Here is a 16317-nt window from a genome sequence, read left to right on the forward strand (position 1 = left end):
GTTTTGGGTGCAATTGTAAATGGGATCGACTCCTTAATTTCTCTTTCTTCTGTCTTCTTGTTGGTGTATAGGAATGCCACTGACTTCTGTGCATTGATTTTATATCCTGCCACTTTACTGAATTCCTGTATGAGTTCTAGCAGTTTTGGGGTGGAGTCTTTTGGGTTTTCCACATGAAGTATCATATCATCTGCAAAGAGTGAGAGTTTGACTTCTTCTTTGCCGATTTGGATGCCTTTTATTTCTTTTTGTTGTCTAATTGCTGTGGCTAGGACTTCTAATACTGTGTTGAATAGCAGTGGTGATAGTGGACATGCCTGCCGCGTTCCTGACCTGAGGGGGAAAGCTCTCAGTTTTTCCCCATTGAGAATAATATTCGCTGTAGGTTTTTCATAGATGGCTTTTATGATATTGAGGTGTGTACCCTCTATGCCTGTACTCTGAAGAGTTTTGATCAAGAAAGGATGCTGTACTTTGTCAAATGCTTTTTCTGCATCTATTGAGAGGATCATATGATTCTTGTTCTTTCTTTTGTTAATGTATTGTATCATGTTGATTGATTTGTGGATGTTGAACCAACCTTGCAGCCCAGGGATAAATCCCACTTGGTCATGGTGAATAATCCTTTTAATGTACTGTTGGATCCTATTGGCTAGTATTTTGGTGAGAATTTTTGCATCCATGTTCATCAGGGATATTGGTCTGTAATTCTCCTTTTTGATGGGGTCTTTGTCTCGTTTTGGGATCAAGGTAATGTGGCCTCATAAATGAGTTTGGAAGTTTTCCTTCCATTTCTATTTTTTGGAACAGTTTCAGAAGAATAGGTATTAATTCTTCTTGAAATGTTTGGTAGAATTCCCCTGGGAAGCCATCTGGCCCTGGGCTTTTGTTTTTGGGAGATTTTTGATGACTGCTTCAGTTTCCTTAGTGGTTATAGATCTTTCAGGTTTTCTGTTTCTTCCTGGTTCAGTTTTGGTAGTTGATACATCTCTAGGAATGCATCCGTTTCTTCCAGGTTCTCTAATTTGCTGGCATAGAGTTGCTCATAATATGTTCTTATAATTGTTTGTATTTCTTGGGTGTTGGTTGTGATCTCTCCTCTTTCATTCATGATTTTGTTGATTTGGGTCATTTCTCTTCTCTTTTTGATAAGTCTGGCCAGGGGTTTATCAATCTTGTTAATTCTTTCAAAGAACCAGCTCCTAGTTTCGTTGATCTGTTCTACTGTTCTTTTGGTTTCTATTTCATTGATTTCTGCTCTGATCTCTATTATTTCTCTTCTCCTGCTGGGTTTAAGGCTTTATTTGCTGTTCTTTCTCCATCTCCTTTAGTTGTAGGGTTAGGTTGTGTATTTGAGACCTTTCTTGTTTCTTGAGAAAGGCTTGTATTGCTATATACTTTCCTCTTAGGACTGCCTTTGCTGCATCCCAAAGATTTTGAATAGTTGTGTTTTCATTTTCATTCGTTTCCACAAATTTTTTTAATTCTCTTTAATTTCCTGGTTGACCCATTCATTCTTTAGTAGGATGCTCTTTAGCCTCCATGTATTTGAGTTCTTTCTGACTTTCCTCTTGTGATTGAGTTCTAGTTTCAAAGCATTGTGGTCTGAAAATAGGCAGGGAATGATCCCAATCTTTTGGTACCACTTGAGACCTGATTTATGACCTAGGATGTGATCGATTCTGGAGAATGTTCCATGGGGACTAGAGAAGAATGTGTATTCCGTTGCTTTGGGATGGAATGTTCTGAATATGTCTGTGAAGTCCATTTGGTTTAGTGTGTCATTTAAAGTCTTTATTTCCTTGTTGATCTTTTGCAGACGATCTGTCCATTTCAGTGAGGGGGGTGTTAAAGTCCCCCACTATTATTGTATTGTTGTCGATGTGTTTCTTTGCTTTTGTTATTAATTGCCTTATATAATTGGCTGCTCCCATGTTAGGGGCATAGATATTTACAATTGTTAGATCTTCTTGTTGGATAGAGCCTTTAAGTATGATATAGTGTCCTTCTTCATCTCTTATTACAGTCTTTGGTTTAAAATCTAATTTGTCTGATACAAGGATTGCCACCCCAGCTTTCTTTTGGTATCCATTAGCATGATAAATGGTTTTCCACCCCCTCACTTTCAATCTGGGGGTGTCTTTGGGTCTAAAATGAGTCTCTTGCAGACAGCATATCGATGGGTCTTGTTTTTTTATCCAATCTGATACCCTGTGTCTTTTGATTGGGGCATTTATCTCATTTACATTCAGGGTAACTATTGAAAGATAGGAATTTAATGCCATTGTATTGCCTGTAAGGTGACTGTTACTGTATATTGTCTGTGTTCCTTTCTGGTCTATGTTACTTTTAGGCTCTCTCTTTGCTTAGAGGACCCCTTTCAATATTTCTTGTGGGGCTGGTTTCGTGTTTGCAAATTCCTTTAGTTTTTGTTTGTCCTGGAAGCTTTTTATCTCTCCTTCAATTTTCAATGACAGCCTAGCTGGATATAGTATTCTTGGCTGCATATTTTTCTCATTTAGTGCTCTGAATATATCCTGCCAGTCCTTTCTGGCCTGCCAGGTCTCTGTGGATAGTTCTGTTGCCAATCTAATGTTTCTGCCATTGTAGGTTACTTATCTCTTCTCCGAAGCTGCTTTCGGGATTTTCTCTTTGTCTCTGAGACTCGTAAGTTTTACTATTAGATGTCAGGGTGTTGACCTATTTTTACTGATTTTGAGAGGGGTTCTCTGTGCTTCCTGGATTTTCATGCCTGTTTCTTTCCCCAAATTAGGGAAGTTCTCTGCTATAATTTGCTCCAGTATACCTTCTGCTCCTCTCTCTCTTTCTTCTTCTTCTGGGATCCCAATTATTCTAATGTTGTTTCGTCTTATGGTATCGCTTATCTCTCGAATTCTGCCCTCGTGATCCAGTAGTTGTTCATCTCTCTTTTTTTCAGCTTCTTTATTTTCCATCATTTGGTCTTCTATATCACTGATTCTCTCTTCTGCCTCATTTATCCTAGCAGTTAGCGGCCCCATATTTTATTGCACCTCATTAATAGCCTTTTTGATTTCGACTTGGTTAGATTTTAGTTCTTTTACTTCTCCAGAAAGGGATTCTCTAATAACTTCCATATTTTTTTCAAGCCCAGCTAGTATCTTTAAAGTGATGATTCTGAACTCTAGATCCGACATTGTACTAATGTCCGTATTGAGTACGTCCCTGGCAGTCGGTACTACCTCTTGTTCTTTTTGTTGAGGTGATTTTTTCTGTCTTGTCATTTTGTGCAGAGGAGAATAGATTAATGAGAGAACAAAATGCTAACAGGGTAACAATGTCCCCAGAAAGTATACTCTAAACAAATCAGAAAAGACCTGAAGCAGTGGGAAAAGAAAGGGAAAGAGAGAAAAAAGAAAAAGAAAAAAATAATAAAGAAAAAGATAAAGATAAAAACAAACAAAAACAGAACAAAACCAAAAAAAACAGAATATGATCAAATATGATCAGTCTGGTACATAGATCAGTGCCACACACTAGATTTTGGGTGTATTTTGGTCTGTTAGAAGAAAGTGCCTCCCAAAATTTTAAAGAAAGAAAAACTTATATATGTACAAAAATAAGGGTTGATCTGATGAAGGGATGGAATATGAGTGTAAAGATGGAAATTATAAAAAATTTTATAAAAGGAATTGATAAGTTGAAAAAAGAAAGAAGAGGATTTAAAAAAAAAAGGAAAAGGGATAGAATGTGATCAGGCAGGGGAGTAGAAAAAACCATACACTAGAGATTTAGGGTATATTTTGATCTGTTAGAAGAAGCTATCTCAAAATTTTAAAGAGAGAACAACTTATATATATATGCCAAATATACGGGTAACTACTATGAAGGGATAGAATATGACTTTAAAAATGAAAAATAAGAATGTTTTTTAAAAACGGGATTGATAAGATGTTGGTTGAAAAAGGGAAAAAAAAATTAAAAAAAAAAACAGTTAAAAAAAAAGTTAACTTTGAAAGACTACAGAATCATGGTAAAAAAGCCATGGATTCTATGTGCAGTATTCCCCTAGCGCTGGAGTTCTGCCGTTCTCATTGATGGTAAACTTGGTCTTGGCTGGCTGTTCTTGCTGATCTTCTGTGGGAGGTGCCTGTTGCCATGGTTCCCAAATGTCTTTGTCAGAGGCGGAATTGCCCGCCCTTGCCTGGTCTGGGCTAAGTAATCTGCTTGGGTTTGCTCTCCGGAGCCTTTGTTCCCTGCAAGCTTTCCATACAGCTTTGGAGGACGAGAGTGAAGATGGTGGCCTCCCAATCTCCGCCCCAGAGGAGCCGAGAACTCAGGGCCCCGCTCCTCAGTGAGCCCCCAGAGAAAAGCCGTCAGTCACTCCCGTCTTCCCGGTCTCCAGCCGCACTCTGTGCTCACCCGTCCTGTGCCCAAGCGTTTCTCTCTCTGACACCCAACCCTGTGCAGGGTCTCCAAACCCAGCAGATCCCTGCGGTGCACTCCCGCGTGGCTCCTCCCGGGGGAGGAAGGGGAGTCTCCCCGGATCTGCCGCTTGTTGGGTCCCTGCTGGAGGAGCAGTGGCCTGACTGTGCCGCAGATCACGGTTTATGGCAGCCCCGAGCTGGGAGCCCGCGCCTGGGCTCCGTCTCTGCAGCAGGCTTCTCCTCTCCGATACCTGGGAGCTCGGCTGCACTCAGTCACCCCGTCTTTCTGTGACCCCGAGGGTCCTGAAACCACACTGTCCTACGAGGGTTCCACCCCCCGCTTAGCCACCAGAGCGACGTCCCTCAGCGGAGCCGACTTCTAAAAGTTCCAATTTTGTGCTCTGCAGCTCTATCACTTGCCAGAAGCGGCCGATGGAGGCCCCTCCCCCGCCGTCTATCCTCCCAAATATTGCCTCGGATTCACTTCTCCGCACATCCTACCTTCCAGAAAGTGGTTGCTTTTTTGATGAGAGAGTTGTTGCTCTTCTTTTCTTCGATCTCCTGTTGAGTTTGTAGGTGTTCAGAATGGTTTGATCCCTATCCAGCTGAATTTCTGAGACCAGATGAAATCCAGGTCTCCTACTCCTCTGCCATCTTGCTCCGCCCAGCCCTGTGGTTTTTTAATACACTTTCTCATGAACTTGGAGCTCAGGCCCAGGCTGCTGGGGAGATTGAGGCTGGCACTTCCCTGCTTCCCCTTGTGTCGTTGGCTGGCCTGGTATTGCACCTGTCCTCTCCACTCCCCGTGCCTCCACCCTCTCTCCTCCCTGCTCTCTCGTTCGCAGGCTCCTGTCATGCTGGGGAAGGAGTAGGGCCACACACGTGGGCTTGTGTCGCCCCTATACCAAGTGTTAGCTGTCTGACTTGGGAAGTTACTCTTAGCCTTATTTCTGCATCGGACAGATGGGACTAAATGATAACTAGCCCATAGGCTCTTTTATTGGATTGAACAAGAGCTTCTAATTCCTATTTGATCACAGTGTTTAATAAATGACTCCTGTTCTCCTTTAGTAGGCAATTCTGTGATGGAAAGGAGCTTATATGTGATCAGCACACAGGGGAATACCAGTGTAACAGGGAGTCACATCGGTTCTTAATGCCTTGGCATGTACATGATGCCCATTCGCCCCAGGCTCTTCCTCCTGGCTCCATTGGCCAGGTGCCGTGTTTTCAAAGTGCTGTCAGGCAGTTCTCTCTGGACTTTGTGCATTTTGCTTTTTATTCTTGTGTACATAACTCAGCAGCCTTCCTTATATATCCTGTCATCACACCTAGTGTGTTTTTATCAGGATTGTTGCTGTTTGGTTAGTGCTCTAGGTACAGATTTTGTGTGATTTTGCAGAGCACTAATATTCTTTTTTAACATATCGATAGCATTATAGCAGAGACGTTTGTGTTGATTTCTTTTTCTGCCTTCCATCTAGCCTTTTACATTGCTCTTCATTTCACAGACCCAATGCCTTTGGCCGGGACCAGGCTGGGCCCTGGAGGTAATAGCAGAAGAGACTTGAGGCCGATGCATGCTGTGACTGTTTCTTCATACTGTCTCCTAGACTCCTGACCAGTGTCTGCTTCTGTTCTTGACCCTGGATGGGCAGTTTTGGACACAGCATCCAGAGTAAACCTCTTAAAAGGAAAATCAGAAGATATGTTTGCTTTAAAAATTCTGCAATTATTCAGTGTGAATTTTAGGATTGAGAAAATGAGTATATTTTGGTATATTTGGAATCTAGGGGGTCTCACTGTAAAAGATAGAAGACACAAATACGGACTGGGGGAAGGCCAGCGGTGTTAAATTGGAATTTGAATGTTCAGTATAAACTCTGTTTCACACACACACACACACACACACACACACACACACACAAACAGATGGGTTTCCTCGCCATGTCTGCTGAAGGCAGCTAGGAGCAGTGAGCCCATCTTGCATCCATATCCTGGGTTTAGGAATCGTATTACCTACTAAAAGGAACCAAGGGCTCCTCCCTGAAGACACGGCCAGTGGCAGGGCTGGGGCAGGGAAAGTACAAGAGGAGCCCAGAACATCCATGCCACGAAGTGCAGAGTGCTCAGAAACCACGGGCATGGCGCGGGTCGGAAACGGTTTGTGCATCAAAATGAGTAAGAGCAAGAGATGACAAAATATTGAAAAACATAAGACTGTATGAGCACATCTTAGTACTAAAAAACATAAATTGGGGGAAGGGGAAGTTCCTCTTTCCAGTACAATGCTGACTAACACACGCAGAGGGAAGGATGAAGTTGGAAACCCTTCATTTTGCACCCACCATGGAAGTGTCTGATTCACCACTGGGTAAAAGCTTGCTGGGGAACCGAATACTTCCACAGTCCGAGATCTCCACACAGACAACTTCTGTCTCAGGGAGAAAGAGCCCTGAGAGCAGCTCGAGCAAGTAGCTGTCGTATGTGACGTCACTGGCCCTGGAGGAAACCGATGCTAAGTGCCTCCCCGGGTGTCCTGCAGAGGACCCGTGCCCTCCTGGGGGAGTCCTGCCTGTCATGCAGAAGCTGGTCGGAGCACGGACAATCAGATGGACAGAAATCAGGGGAGCCTCACACAGAACCCGTAGGGGCTGCAGATGACAGAGAAAGATTGTGGAACGCTTCCAGATGAGGTGAAAGGTGACTAAAGACACGTGACATCTGAATGCATGGCGTCTGGTGCAGGACTGGAGCCCGATTGGAGGGGGGAGAATTGCTCTAAAGGAGAGTTGGGAAAATCCGAATACCAATAGCAGTATTCCATCTTTAAAGATTTTATTTATTTTTTTGACACACAGAGAGAGTGAGCACACAGGCAGGGGGAGTGGCAGGCAGAGGGAGAGGGAGAAGCAGGCTCCCCACTGAGCAGGGAGCCCGATGTGGGGCTCGATCCCAGGACCCTGGGATCATGACCTGAGCTGAAGGCAGACGCTGAACCGACTGAGCCACCCAGGGGCCCCAGTATTGCATCTTTAAAAAAAAAAAATCAATAATTGCGCTGGGTCATATAGGAATGTTTTGTTCTTAAAAGATACACACTTCTGAGAGAAAGGGTCATAACCGCTGCAACTTACTCACAAGCAGTTCAAGAAGAAAAAGAGATGTATGTATTAGGTATACATGTATAGAGAGAACATGTGGCAGAATGTTGACGGTGGGTATTTGTGATTTCACTGTAATGCTTTTTTTTATGCTGATACTGTATTTTATGGTGTTTACAGATTTTATGTCATTTTTCCAGTTGTACTGAGCTATACCTGACCTATAACATTGTATAAATTTAAGGTACACTACATAATGATTTCACAGACGTATATATTGTAAAATAATTACCACAGTAAGTTTAGTTAACACCCATCACCCCACATGGTCTTTTTTCTTGTGATGAGAACTTTTAAGATCTGTTTGCTATTAGCAGCTTTTGGTATATAATACAGTATTGTAGTTTTAACTATAGTCACTGTGCTATATATTACATCCCCAGGACTTATTTATCTTATAGGCAGAAGTTTGTACCCTTTGACGACTTTCACCCATTTCATGTACCCCACCCCCATGTTCTACCTCTGGCAACTACCAAACTGTTCTCTGTTTCTAGTTTACTAGATAAAACATCTAAGTGAGATCATACAGTATTTGTCTTTCTCTGTCCGACTTATGTTACTTACCAGAATGCCCTCAAGTTCCATCCATGTGAAACATGGCAGAAATTCCTTCCTTTTTATGGTTGAACATCATTGTAAAATTCCTGTAATTTCTCTGTAGGTCTGAAAAAAAATAAAATGCTTAATTTAAAAAAGGGGGGGTGTCTGTTATATTATTTTCTATAATTTTCTGTATTTGAGTTAATCTTAGATGTTAAAAAAATTTTTTTTTTTTAAAGATTTTATTTATTTGAGAGAGAGAGAATGAGACACAGAGAGTGTGAGAGAGAGGAGGGTCAGAGGGAGAAGCAGACTCCTCGCTGAGCAGGAAGCCCGACGCGGGACTCGATTCCGGGACTCCAGGATCATGACCTGAGCCGAAGGCAGTCGCTTAACCAACTGAGCCACCCAGGCGCCCCTCAGATGTTAAAATTTTTAAAAATAAAATAACATTTACATATACTAAGTACTATTTTGCCTCTTTCCTAGGACATTGAGTTCTTTTTGTGCCTTTTTTGCCCTGGTACCCAGGTCACAGAAATTTTATTCACTGGATAGTCGTCAGGTTTTACGCCAGGTTTATACAAGCTGTTCTTTCCTGTGGTGTAGACTTTCTGGGTTCTCCACCACAGGAAAGAAACCGCTCAGACCACTACTTAGTTCTCCAGTCTTTTCTTCTGGGTGTAATCTGGCCCCATGGTTCTGTGCAGCTGGGGTCTGAGACCAGCTTCCTTTTCTCCTGCTGCTGCTGCACTTAGCAAGCTGGATTCTGTTATGCTGTTTACGCCATCAATGCTGGACTGAATGAAAGCAGCCTGTAGGTTCCGTTCGTCTGAGGCTCACCAAGCTAGGTCGTGTGTTCCCTTTGTGCGGTCTAGGGGTCACCCAGCCTGGCCCACAGGTTGGTAGGTACCGGCTGTTCTTCCGGTCCATTTAGTGAGGGCGTCGTGCACCAATGGGGCCTCTGTCTAATTGGTTGGGTCCCAAGGGGGAAAACCATTGGCTCTGTACTGCAGGGATGGGTAGTGAAGTACCTCGGGACTCGGAACTCATTTACAAGACGGCACTTGATTATGCCTGTCTTAGCTGGTGTTAGCCCTGGTTGGGTTCTCTTTAAAAGCCCGGTTTGGGGCATGCCTGGGTGGCTCAGTCGGTTAAGCGTCCGACTCTTGATTTTGGCTCAGGTCATGGTCTTGGGGTCATGAGCGCGAGCCCCATGTCAGGCTCTTCACTGGGCATGGGGCCTGCTTGGGATTCTCTCTCTCCCTCTCCCTCTGCCTCTTCTGCCCCACCTCCCTCTCTTTAAAAAAAAAAAAAAAAAATCGGTTTGGGGTGTGGAAAACAGAGACCTGGTGAGTTAATTTGGTTTAACGGAAAACTGTTGTTTCAATTCAGTGCCACCCCCCCCCTTTTTTTTTGTCAGTGTGGGCTATAGACATTTTTACATTTTCGCACTGGTTTGAAACATATATGTGCCTTGGGGTCAGTGCCTGCAAATGAAGGTGCTAGTAGACCATTTGGGACTTCCAGAATGTACGTATTTGCTGTCTGAAGCTAGAGATGGCTTTGGGTTGATGTCTCCTGGAGAGGCAAAAGGGGAGGAATTTGGTTCTTTTTAAGAAAGAGATGCTATTCTAAGATTCTTGCAATCTTACTGAATTTTATCATGCTTGGGAGCTGTGGGTATTTCGCAGGAAATGACCCTCTGGGACAGGTCCTTTGGCTCATCCAAGTCTTATACTGGAATGAAAGATACTTTAAAAAGAGTCAGACCTGATTTCGTTCTTGTGCTTGTTTACTGTTCTGTGTTTATTTTTAAGAGCTGACCACTACCCATCTCTTTCTTTCCACACATTCACAGTCCTCTTTCTGTGATTATTCTCACTGAACTCAAGAGTTTATAATAGTTCTCAGGGTTTTTTGGCAACCTTAAAATCTAGCCAGAACATTCAAATTCAGTGCTTTATAGGTTGTGTTATGATCTACCTGGATCCCCATATCTGCATGTGTGTACATGTGAGTTGTGTGTGTGTATAATTTACATTAAAGTGAATTAGAACTCATTTTTCGTTTGCAAAATAGAAATATTTTGTGAATTTTTAAAATGCTATATAGATACTAAGATTATAATTTATTTAATCATTATTACACTCTTTTTTTTTTTTTTTTGTGCCTCCCAGGATAAGCACCCCAGGATTTACTGTTTCCCTCACAGAAACTCCTGGCCGCTTCCTTCTCGTTCTACCATCTCTGACCCACTTTCTTCCATAGCCAGTGCTTTTTGTCTCCTCTTTCTTGTATTTGGAAGGTAAAGATGGAGACTTGGGTAGAGATCCCAGCCCTGCAACCCACTAGCCACGAGATCCCAGTGCCTCATTTTGCTCCTCTGGAAGAGCAGGGTAGAAGTGCACAGCAAGGGGTCGTTGCCTTTGCCCGCCTTCCGCTGCCCCTTTAGTCACTTCAGTGTGTTGGTTCCTTCAGCTTAGAATCTTCCATTCCAAAGTTCCTCGAAAGTCCTCCTAGCCAGTTAACTAGATCTTTCTGTTTCTGTTTTTATTTTGTTAAACCTGAGGTTTGCATGAGTTTCCTTAACTTGCCAGGAGGCCTGCTTCCGATGCTACCCGACAGTCGCCCGTGGCGTGAAGCTGCAGAGGCGGACGGCTCGGCTTGCTCGCCCGTGGCGTGAAGCCGCGGGGCCGGTGCGGGGCGCTCGCCCGTGGTGCGAAGCCGCAGGGCCGGACAGCTAACCCCACCCCGCGCAGCACCCAGGGAGGGTGGATGTGTCTGGCCGTCAGAAGTGGGCCTGCGGCTTGCGCAGAACTCAGGCCTCCTAAGCAGCTGGAGGTTAGTAACGCATAAAAATGAACAGAAAGCCATGAAAAGAGAGAAAGGCAGTAGGAAAATGAGGCCAGAGCAGGTGCAGCTGGTGTTGGTGCTGGGAGAAGGGGCTGGCGGCCGGCCTGCCCTCCCCGCTCCGGTTCCCGCTCTAGGCGCCTCTGCTCTCGAGTTCTCCACCAGCTGCTTCTGCCGCGGCCGCGGGCGCAGGGGTAAGCTGGGCCGAGGGCCACCAGGGCTGCCACACCGGGGCCTGTGTGACCTGCCCCTGGGCTCCAGGCTAGGGCCGGAGGGTGAACGGACAGGGAGATGTCGGTGGCGTGGGACCCTCACTTAGCAGGTGTCGTGCACGTTCACGGGGCACGTGAGCACACATTCCCTCCCCGCAATCTTTCACCGCATCTGGCCGGACGCATAAATGTAAAGCCCACAGCTCCCTCTGCGCTCTCAGCAAGTCCAAAGGTATGCTTCTTTGTTGTTCCCGGTGTAAATCTGAAACTCATTTCTTGCTTTCTGTACAGTGTGAAGGCAGTTCATGTCTCACTAAAGCTACTCCCCAGAAATCAGAGCGCTCATCCGGCCATCACCCGGCACAGCCGAGCGGAGCGGGAGGAGCGTGGGAGGTGCCTGTGGGTCGGCTCCGGGATCGCTGCGGGTTGGCTGCGGGATCACTGCGGGATAGATGCGGGTCGGCTGCGGGCCAGCTGCGGACTCCATTTGCTCAACTGTCCAGTGGGGCGGTGCTGTCTTACCGGGATGCTTGATTGAGACAGTACTTATGACAGTTGTCCGAACCGTTGAAAGCTGCAGACGGGTGTCGCTTGTTTGATACAGGGTGCTGTGTGAGGTTGAGAGAGCCAGAAAGACAGTGTGTGTGTGTGTGTGTGTGTGTGTGTGTCCGTCCTGCTGGCCGAGAGTTGAGATACGACTGGAGGACATAAGACACATGTGCATGTTTATACAGTCTGGTCAGAGGTGATTATCTGCATGTCTCTGATGGCTTTAAAGTGCTTGGGTCGCTCCGTGGGGGGAAGCTTCATGGACAGGGTGACATCTGAGCTGGGCTTTGAAAGATGGCCCATGGCAGTGGACAGTGTGGATGGGGCATTAACTTAACAAACAAGTACGGAACAGAAGGCCCCCCGTGCAGAGGGACTAGTGTGAGGAAAGGCACAGATTTTAGGAACAAATCAGGCCTGTGCAAGCCACAGCAATAATTGGGTTGGATTGGAGCATCAGTTTGGATTTGTACCCTGGGCAGCGGGAACCAGCAAAAAAAATGTTGAGCCAAGAGAGTGTGAAGACCAGAACTGGGCTTTTAGGATGAATAATCTGGCAAACAGTTTAAAACAGAGGAAGAGGGAGAACCTGGAAGCTTTCTGTACTGGAGACCGCTAGGAAAATATGCAAAGCACCTTACTTATTTCCCAATATCATTTTGAAGACTAAATGAGATAGAGGTGGTGGAAGTATGTTTGGAGAGGTGAGTCAGGATGGCCCAGGTCTCGAGCATCCTAGGCTCCGGCAACAGCTGAGCACCTGCCAGGTGTGCCTGGAAGCCAGGCTGGGCTAGTCCCCGCCGGTGGAGGTGCAGGACTGCACAGCCCGGCTCGCAGCAGCCCCCGCACCCTCCTGCTCTCCCCTTTTCCACTCCCACCAGTTTGGCTCCTGCTGCTTCCTGGCTCTGGACTAACTTGGTTTCTCATTTCTGGCCTGGAAGTACCCCTCGGGGCTTGATCTGTTTCCTTTCCTGGATTTGTCCTTGACTCTTCCCAGGAAGCTCTGCCCCTCCTGGTCACTTGGAGGGACCCCTTGCTCAAACCACCTCCTTTCTGACAGACCCTGGCTCCTGGGACCTCCCCAGTGTGCCCTCACTGCAGCAACTGGCCTAGAGAGGAGTGTTTTAAGAGACTGAGGGATCAAAATTCTGCCGTTACCAGTTACTAGCTTGGGTAGGGGTTACTTTGTGCTTTGGTTTCATCCAGGGTAAAAGGAAGAGAAGATCTCATTTTCTCCCTCTCTCTCCGATTTAGCTGTGAGGTTGAAATGAGGCAATGAGTTAAGGGCTGCTTAGTGTTCCGTGAATATTGGTTGTCTGTTGTCTTTTCTTCTGACCTTCCATTCCAGATGAAGAACATTTACTTTTGAGCTCAGTGCTGCCCCAGTTTCCATCTCTCTAGACTCAATTATATTTTCTTTTTTCCTCTTTTGCAAAAGCTTTGGTGTAAAAAGTTTAGTTATTTATGCTCTGGCACTTCCCACCAGTGCCTTGGGGGAGGTTTTGGAGGTCCCAAGACAGGACTTGGCAGCACATTTTCCTATAGAAAGAATGTTACGATGTGTTGGCTATGTGCACAGTGAGGACTATACCTAAAGGATATACAGGCCAGACAGATTTTCATGAAATCCTACTAGCGCTGTCCATTTTCATGAGAAAGCACTTGGATACTATTCTCTGGGCCAGTCACTCATCCATGTCTAACCCTGGGCCTGTTTCTCCTTCCTGTGTATCTGTGGCTGTGCTCAGTAAGCCTGGGTGGGTGGGACCGCCTGGGCAGCATTTAGCAAAGTCATGCTAACGCAAGAGCTTTGTGAAGTTAGCCCGGTGGCTCAGTGCTGTTCTGACTACCCTATTTTTATAAAATGCAAGAACTCAAGTTTAATGGGATACGAGAATTGAGAGGTCCTGGAAATCCATGACCTACCCCCAACTCATGTTTAAGCCATTCCTAGATGGCAAGAACTTACCCTATTATTGGACATTTTCGGATGGCATGTGACTTTTCATAGCCATCTCCTCTAAGGGCTCTTGCTGAGAAGTCTTTTCTTGATGTCCGCGGGCATAGAAGTCTCTGATGCGGGGGGGTGCTCTGGGCCCATTGTACCTCCGCCACCACAAGAATCTGCTCCCTGGACAACATCCCCGTTACTGCCCTGTCCTCCCACAAGTATAAATCCCACCTCCTCCCCAGAGGGAGCTGACCCTTTGGGGCTTTTTCTGTCCCAGAGGCTAGGGAAGTCCACCTGAGTGCCTTTCTGCCATCCCTTTCCCCTCTGTCTAGGGTGGGCATGCCCCTACTCTCCCAAGCAATCACAGCACCTGCTAGTTACTTCATACAGAAGAATGTAGTACTTACTGAGCGACTACTGGGAACCAGGCAGTGTACTGAGAACGCAGACGGGGACGCCAGTGTCCGCTTGGAGAGCCTTGGCTTCGGAAGGTGGAGTGACCTGAGGTCACCCAGCTGTGAGTGGCAGGGTTGGGTTTGAATAGAACCAGCACCAGAGCCCAAGCCGTTAGCATCTGTCTGGCCGCGCGGGGTACAGAAGACGGCGTGGCTGCTCTGGGCCTGAGCCGCAGGTCCCCTGCACCTGCCGAGCTCACACTCCCGCGCGCCTCCCCCCGGCCCACCCCACACCCGTGCCCCTGTCTGCGGGTCTGCACGCTCCCGCTTGGCCTGTGCTTTCGCCCATGCCGCCTTTTTTCTTGGAGGAGACAGAAAACTGCTGATTTGCCATCCGGTGACTTACCACCAGATGTTCCTTTGGCCTTCCCCTCATCAGGCTCGAAGTTCTGACTTCTCTGTTCTTTTTTTTAAAGATTTTATTTATTTATTTGTCAGAGAGCGAGAGAGGGAACACAAGCAGGGGAAGTGGGAGAGGGAGAAGCAGGCTTTCTGCCGAGCAGGGAACCTGACACGGGGCTCCATCCCAGGACCCTGGGACCATGAACTGAGCCGAAGGCAGACGCTTAACCGACTGAGCCACCCAGGCGCCCCCTGACTTCTCTGTTCTGAAGGACTCCTCCTCTAGTCCAGATTTCTTTTTAATGCCTTTTTTTTTTCAAGATTTTATTATTTATTTATTTGAGAGAGAGAGAATGAGAGACAGAGAGCATGAGAGGAAGGAGGGTCAGAGGGAGAAGCAGACTCCCTGCCGAGCAGGGAGCCCGATGTGGGACTCGATCCCGGGACCCCAGGATCATGACCTGAGCCGAAGGCAGTTGCTTAACCAACTGAGCCACCCAGGCGCCCCTAGTCCAGATTTCTGATCGACCCTCCTCCCCCTGCCCCTGCCCTGTAACCCCTCCCTCCTCTCAGTCCTCACCCACATTCAAGCAACCCTGTTCATGTCTCCCTGCGACGCTTTGGGCCCTGGTTCTTTTCCTGGCCGTTTTTTCTTTTTATGGTGGCTTCACTTCTTTCCAGAGCTTTCCCCAGCTGAGCCCAAGCTGCCAGCGTCGGCCGAAAGTCTCTCCGATAGCCTAAATACGAACCTGGGCGCTGGGTTTTAGCTCTGACCTATGCCTGGCGTGGTGCTCCATGACTTCACTTCATGGGAGGGAGGGCTGGGGGGCGGCGGGGGCGGGTCCGGACCCCGCACTCGCATTTATTTGGCACTGTTTTTGCTTCTCAGGTACCCAGATAAGCTGTTTCTCCCCAAGTTCCTTCTCCTGGCGGCAGGCTGCCTTCGTGGATTCGTACTGTTGGGCTGCCGTTCAGCAGGCCTCCTTGCAGGGCGATGCCGGACGCCTTCCGCTGTGTCTGCATAAGGTAACTGGGGACGCTTGCGAATCTCACCTGTCCGCTCTGTAGATGTGGGAACGGGGGCCCAGAGAGCATGGCCAGCCCGCAGCGCGGGCACGCGGGTCATAAAGAGACCTCAGCCATGACTTGGTCCAGCACCTTCACTAGCCGCTGAGGAAGCTGAGGCACTCTTTGGATTTTAGCTCCGTACCTAAAAGGGGGCGCCTCTTGTGTCTTAGTCCCCTTCCTACCCGTACTGCCCAGCAGCGTCTGGCGCAGAGTAGGCTCCCAGTGCGTTTTGGATGCCCGGGTGGGCAGTGTTAGACGGGGGCAGAGCTAGTACTGAAACCTAGCTTTGGCCGCTGCCTTTTCAGTGCTCACAGGGTACCTTGGGAACAGTAAGGGCCAGCATACACTTCAGTTTCTTCTAGACAGTGTGTTGCTAGAACATCAGGAAGCCTGGTGATGACTCTCTCTGGGGGTGTTGGCTGCAACCCAGCCTGGGACAGATTCCTTTGCTTTCTGCTGGGGCCAGATACTGTGGAGGCACACGACGAGGGCAACGCCTGTGTCCGACAGAGGAGAGGTGCAGACAGTTAGGAGCTCCCTGTCAGGGGAGTGGTGGAGGTGGAGGTGCGGAGAGGATGGGCAGTGGGGAACTTGAGCTGGAGTTGGCCAGTTTGTGCAGGAGAACGTTCTCTGTGTAATGAAGTGGCTCCAGTAGGTCTTCTCTGTGCACAGAGAAGTAGGACTCTGCGTCAGCCTGTTATTATTTTCAATCACTGGTTCTTTTGTCCATCATGAAGACAAATAGAAGATTTGTGTTTCTTCTGCTTTTCTCCT

General features: G+C 47.0%; 1 protein-coding gene across 2 annotated transcripts in view; it reads left to right on the forward strand.

Annotated features, from left to right (window-relative positions):
* The window catches only part of PANX1 (pannexin 1), a 61768-nt gene that overhangs the window by 28383 nt on the left and 17068 nt on the right, over nucleotides 1–16317 (forward strand). The window contains exons 2-3 of one of the 2 annotated variants that reach the window (XM_064577160.1): nucleotides 14011–14195; nucleotides 15365–15501. In XM_064577160.1, the coding sequence (XP_064433230.1) occupies nucleotides 14018–14195; nucleotides 15365–15501 (315 nt within the window). In that variant the 5' untranslated portion in view covers nucleotides 14011–14017. The remainder of the gene's footprint in view (nucleotides 1–14010; nucleotides 14196–15364; nucleotides 15502–16317) is intronic. The other variant, XM_045894629.3, reaches the window with a different exon arrangement.

Source organism: Mirounga angustirostris, unplaced genomic scaffold (assembly GCF_029215605.1).
Source record: "Mirounga angustirostris isolate CCGP_5_RB_7025 unplaced genomic scaffold, mMirAng1.0.hap1 SCAF_13, whole genome shotgun sequence".
NCBI classification, from domain to species: Eukaryota; Metazoa; Chordata; class Mammalia; order Carnivora; family Phocidae; genus Mirounga; species Mirounga angustirostris.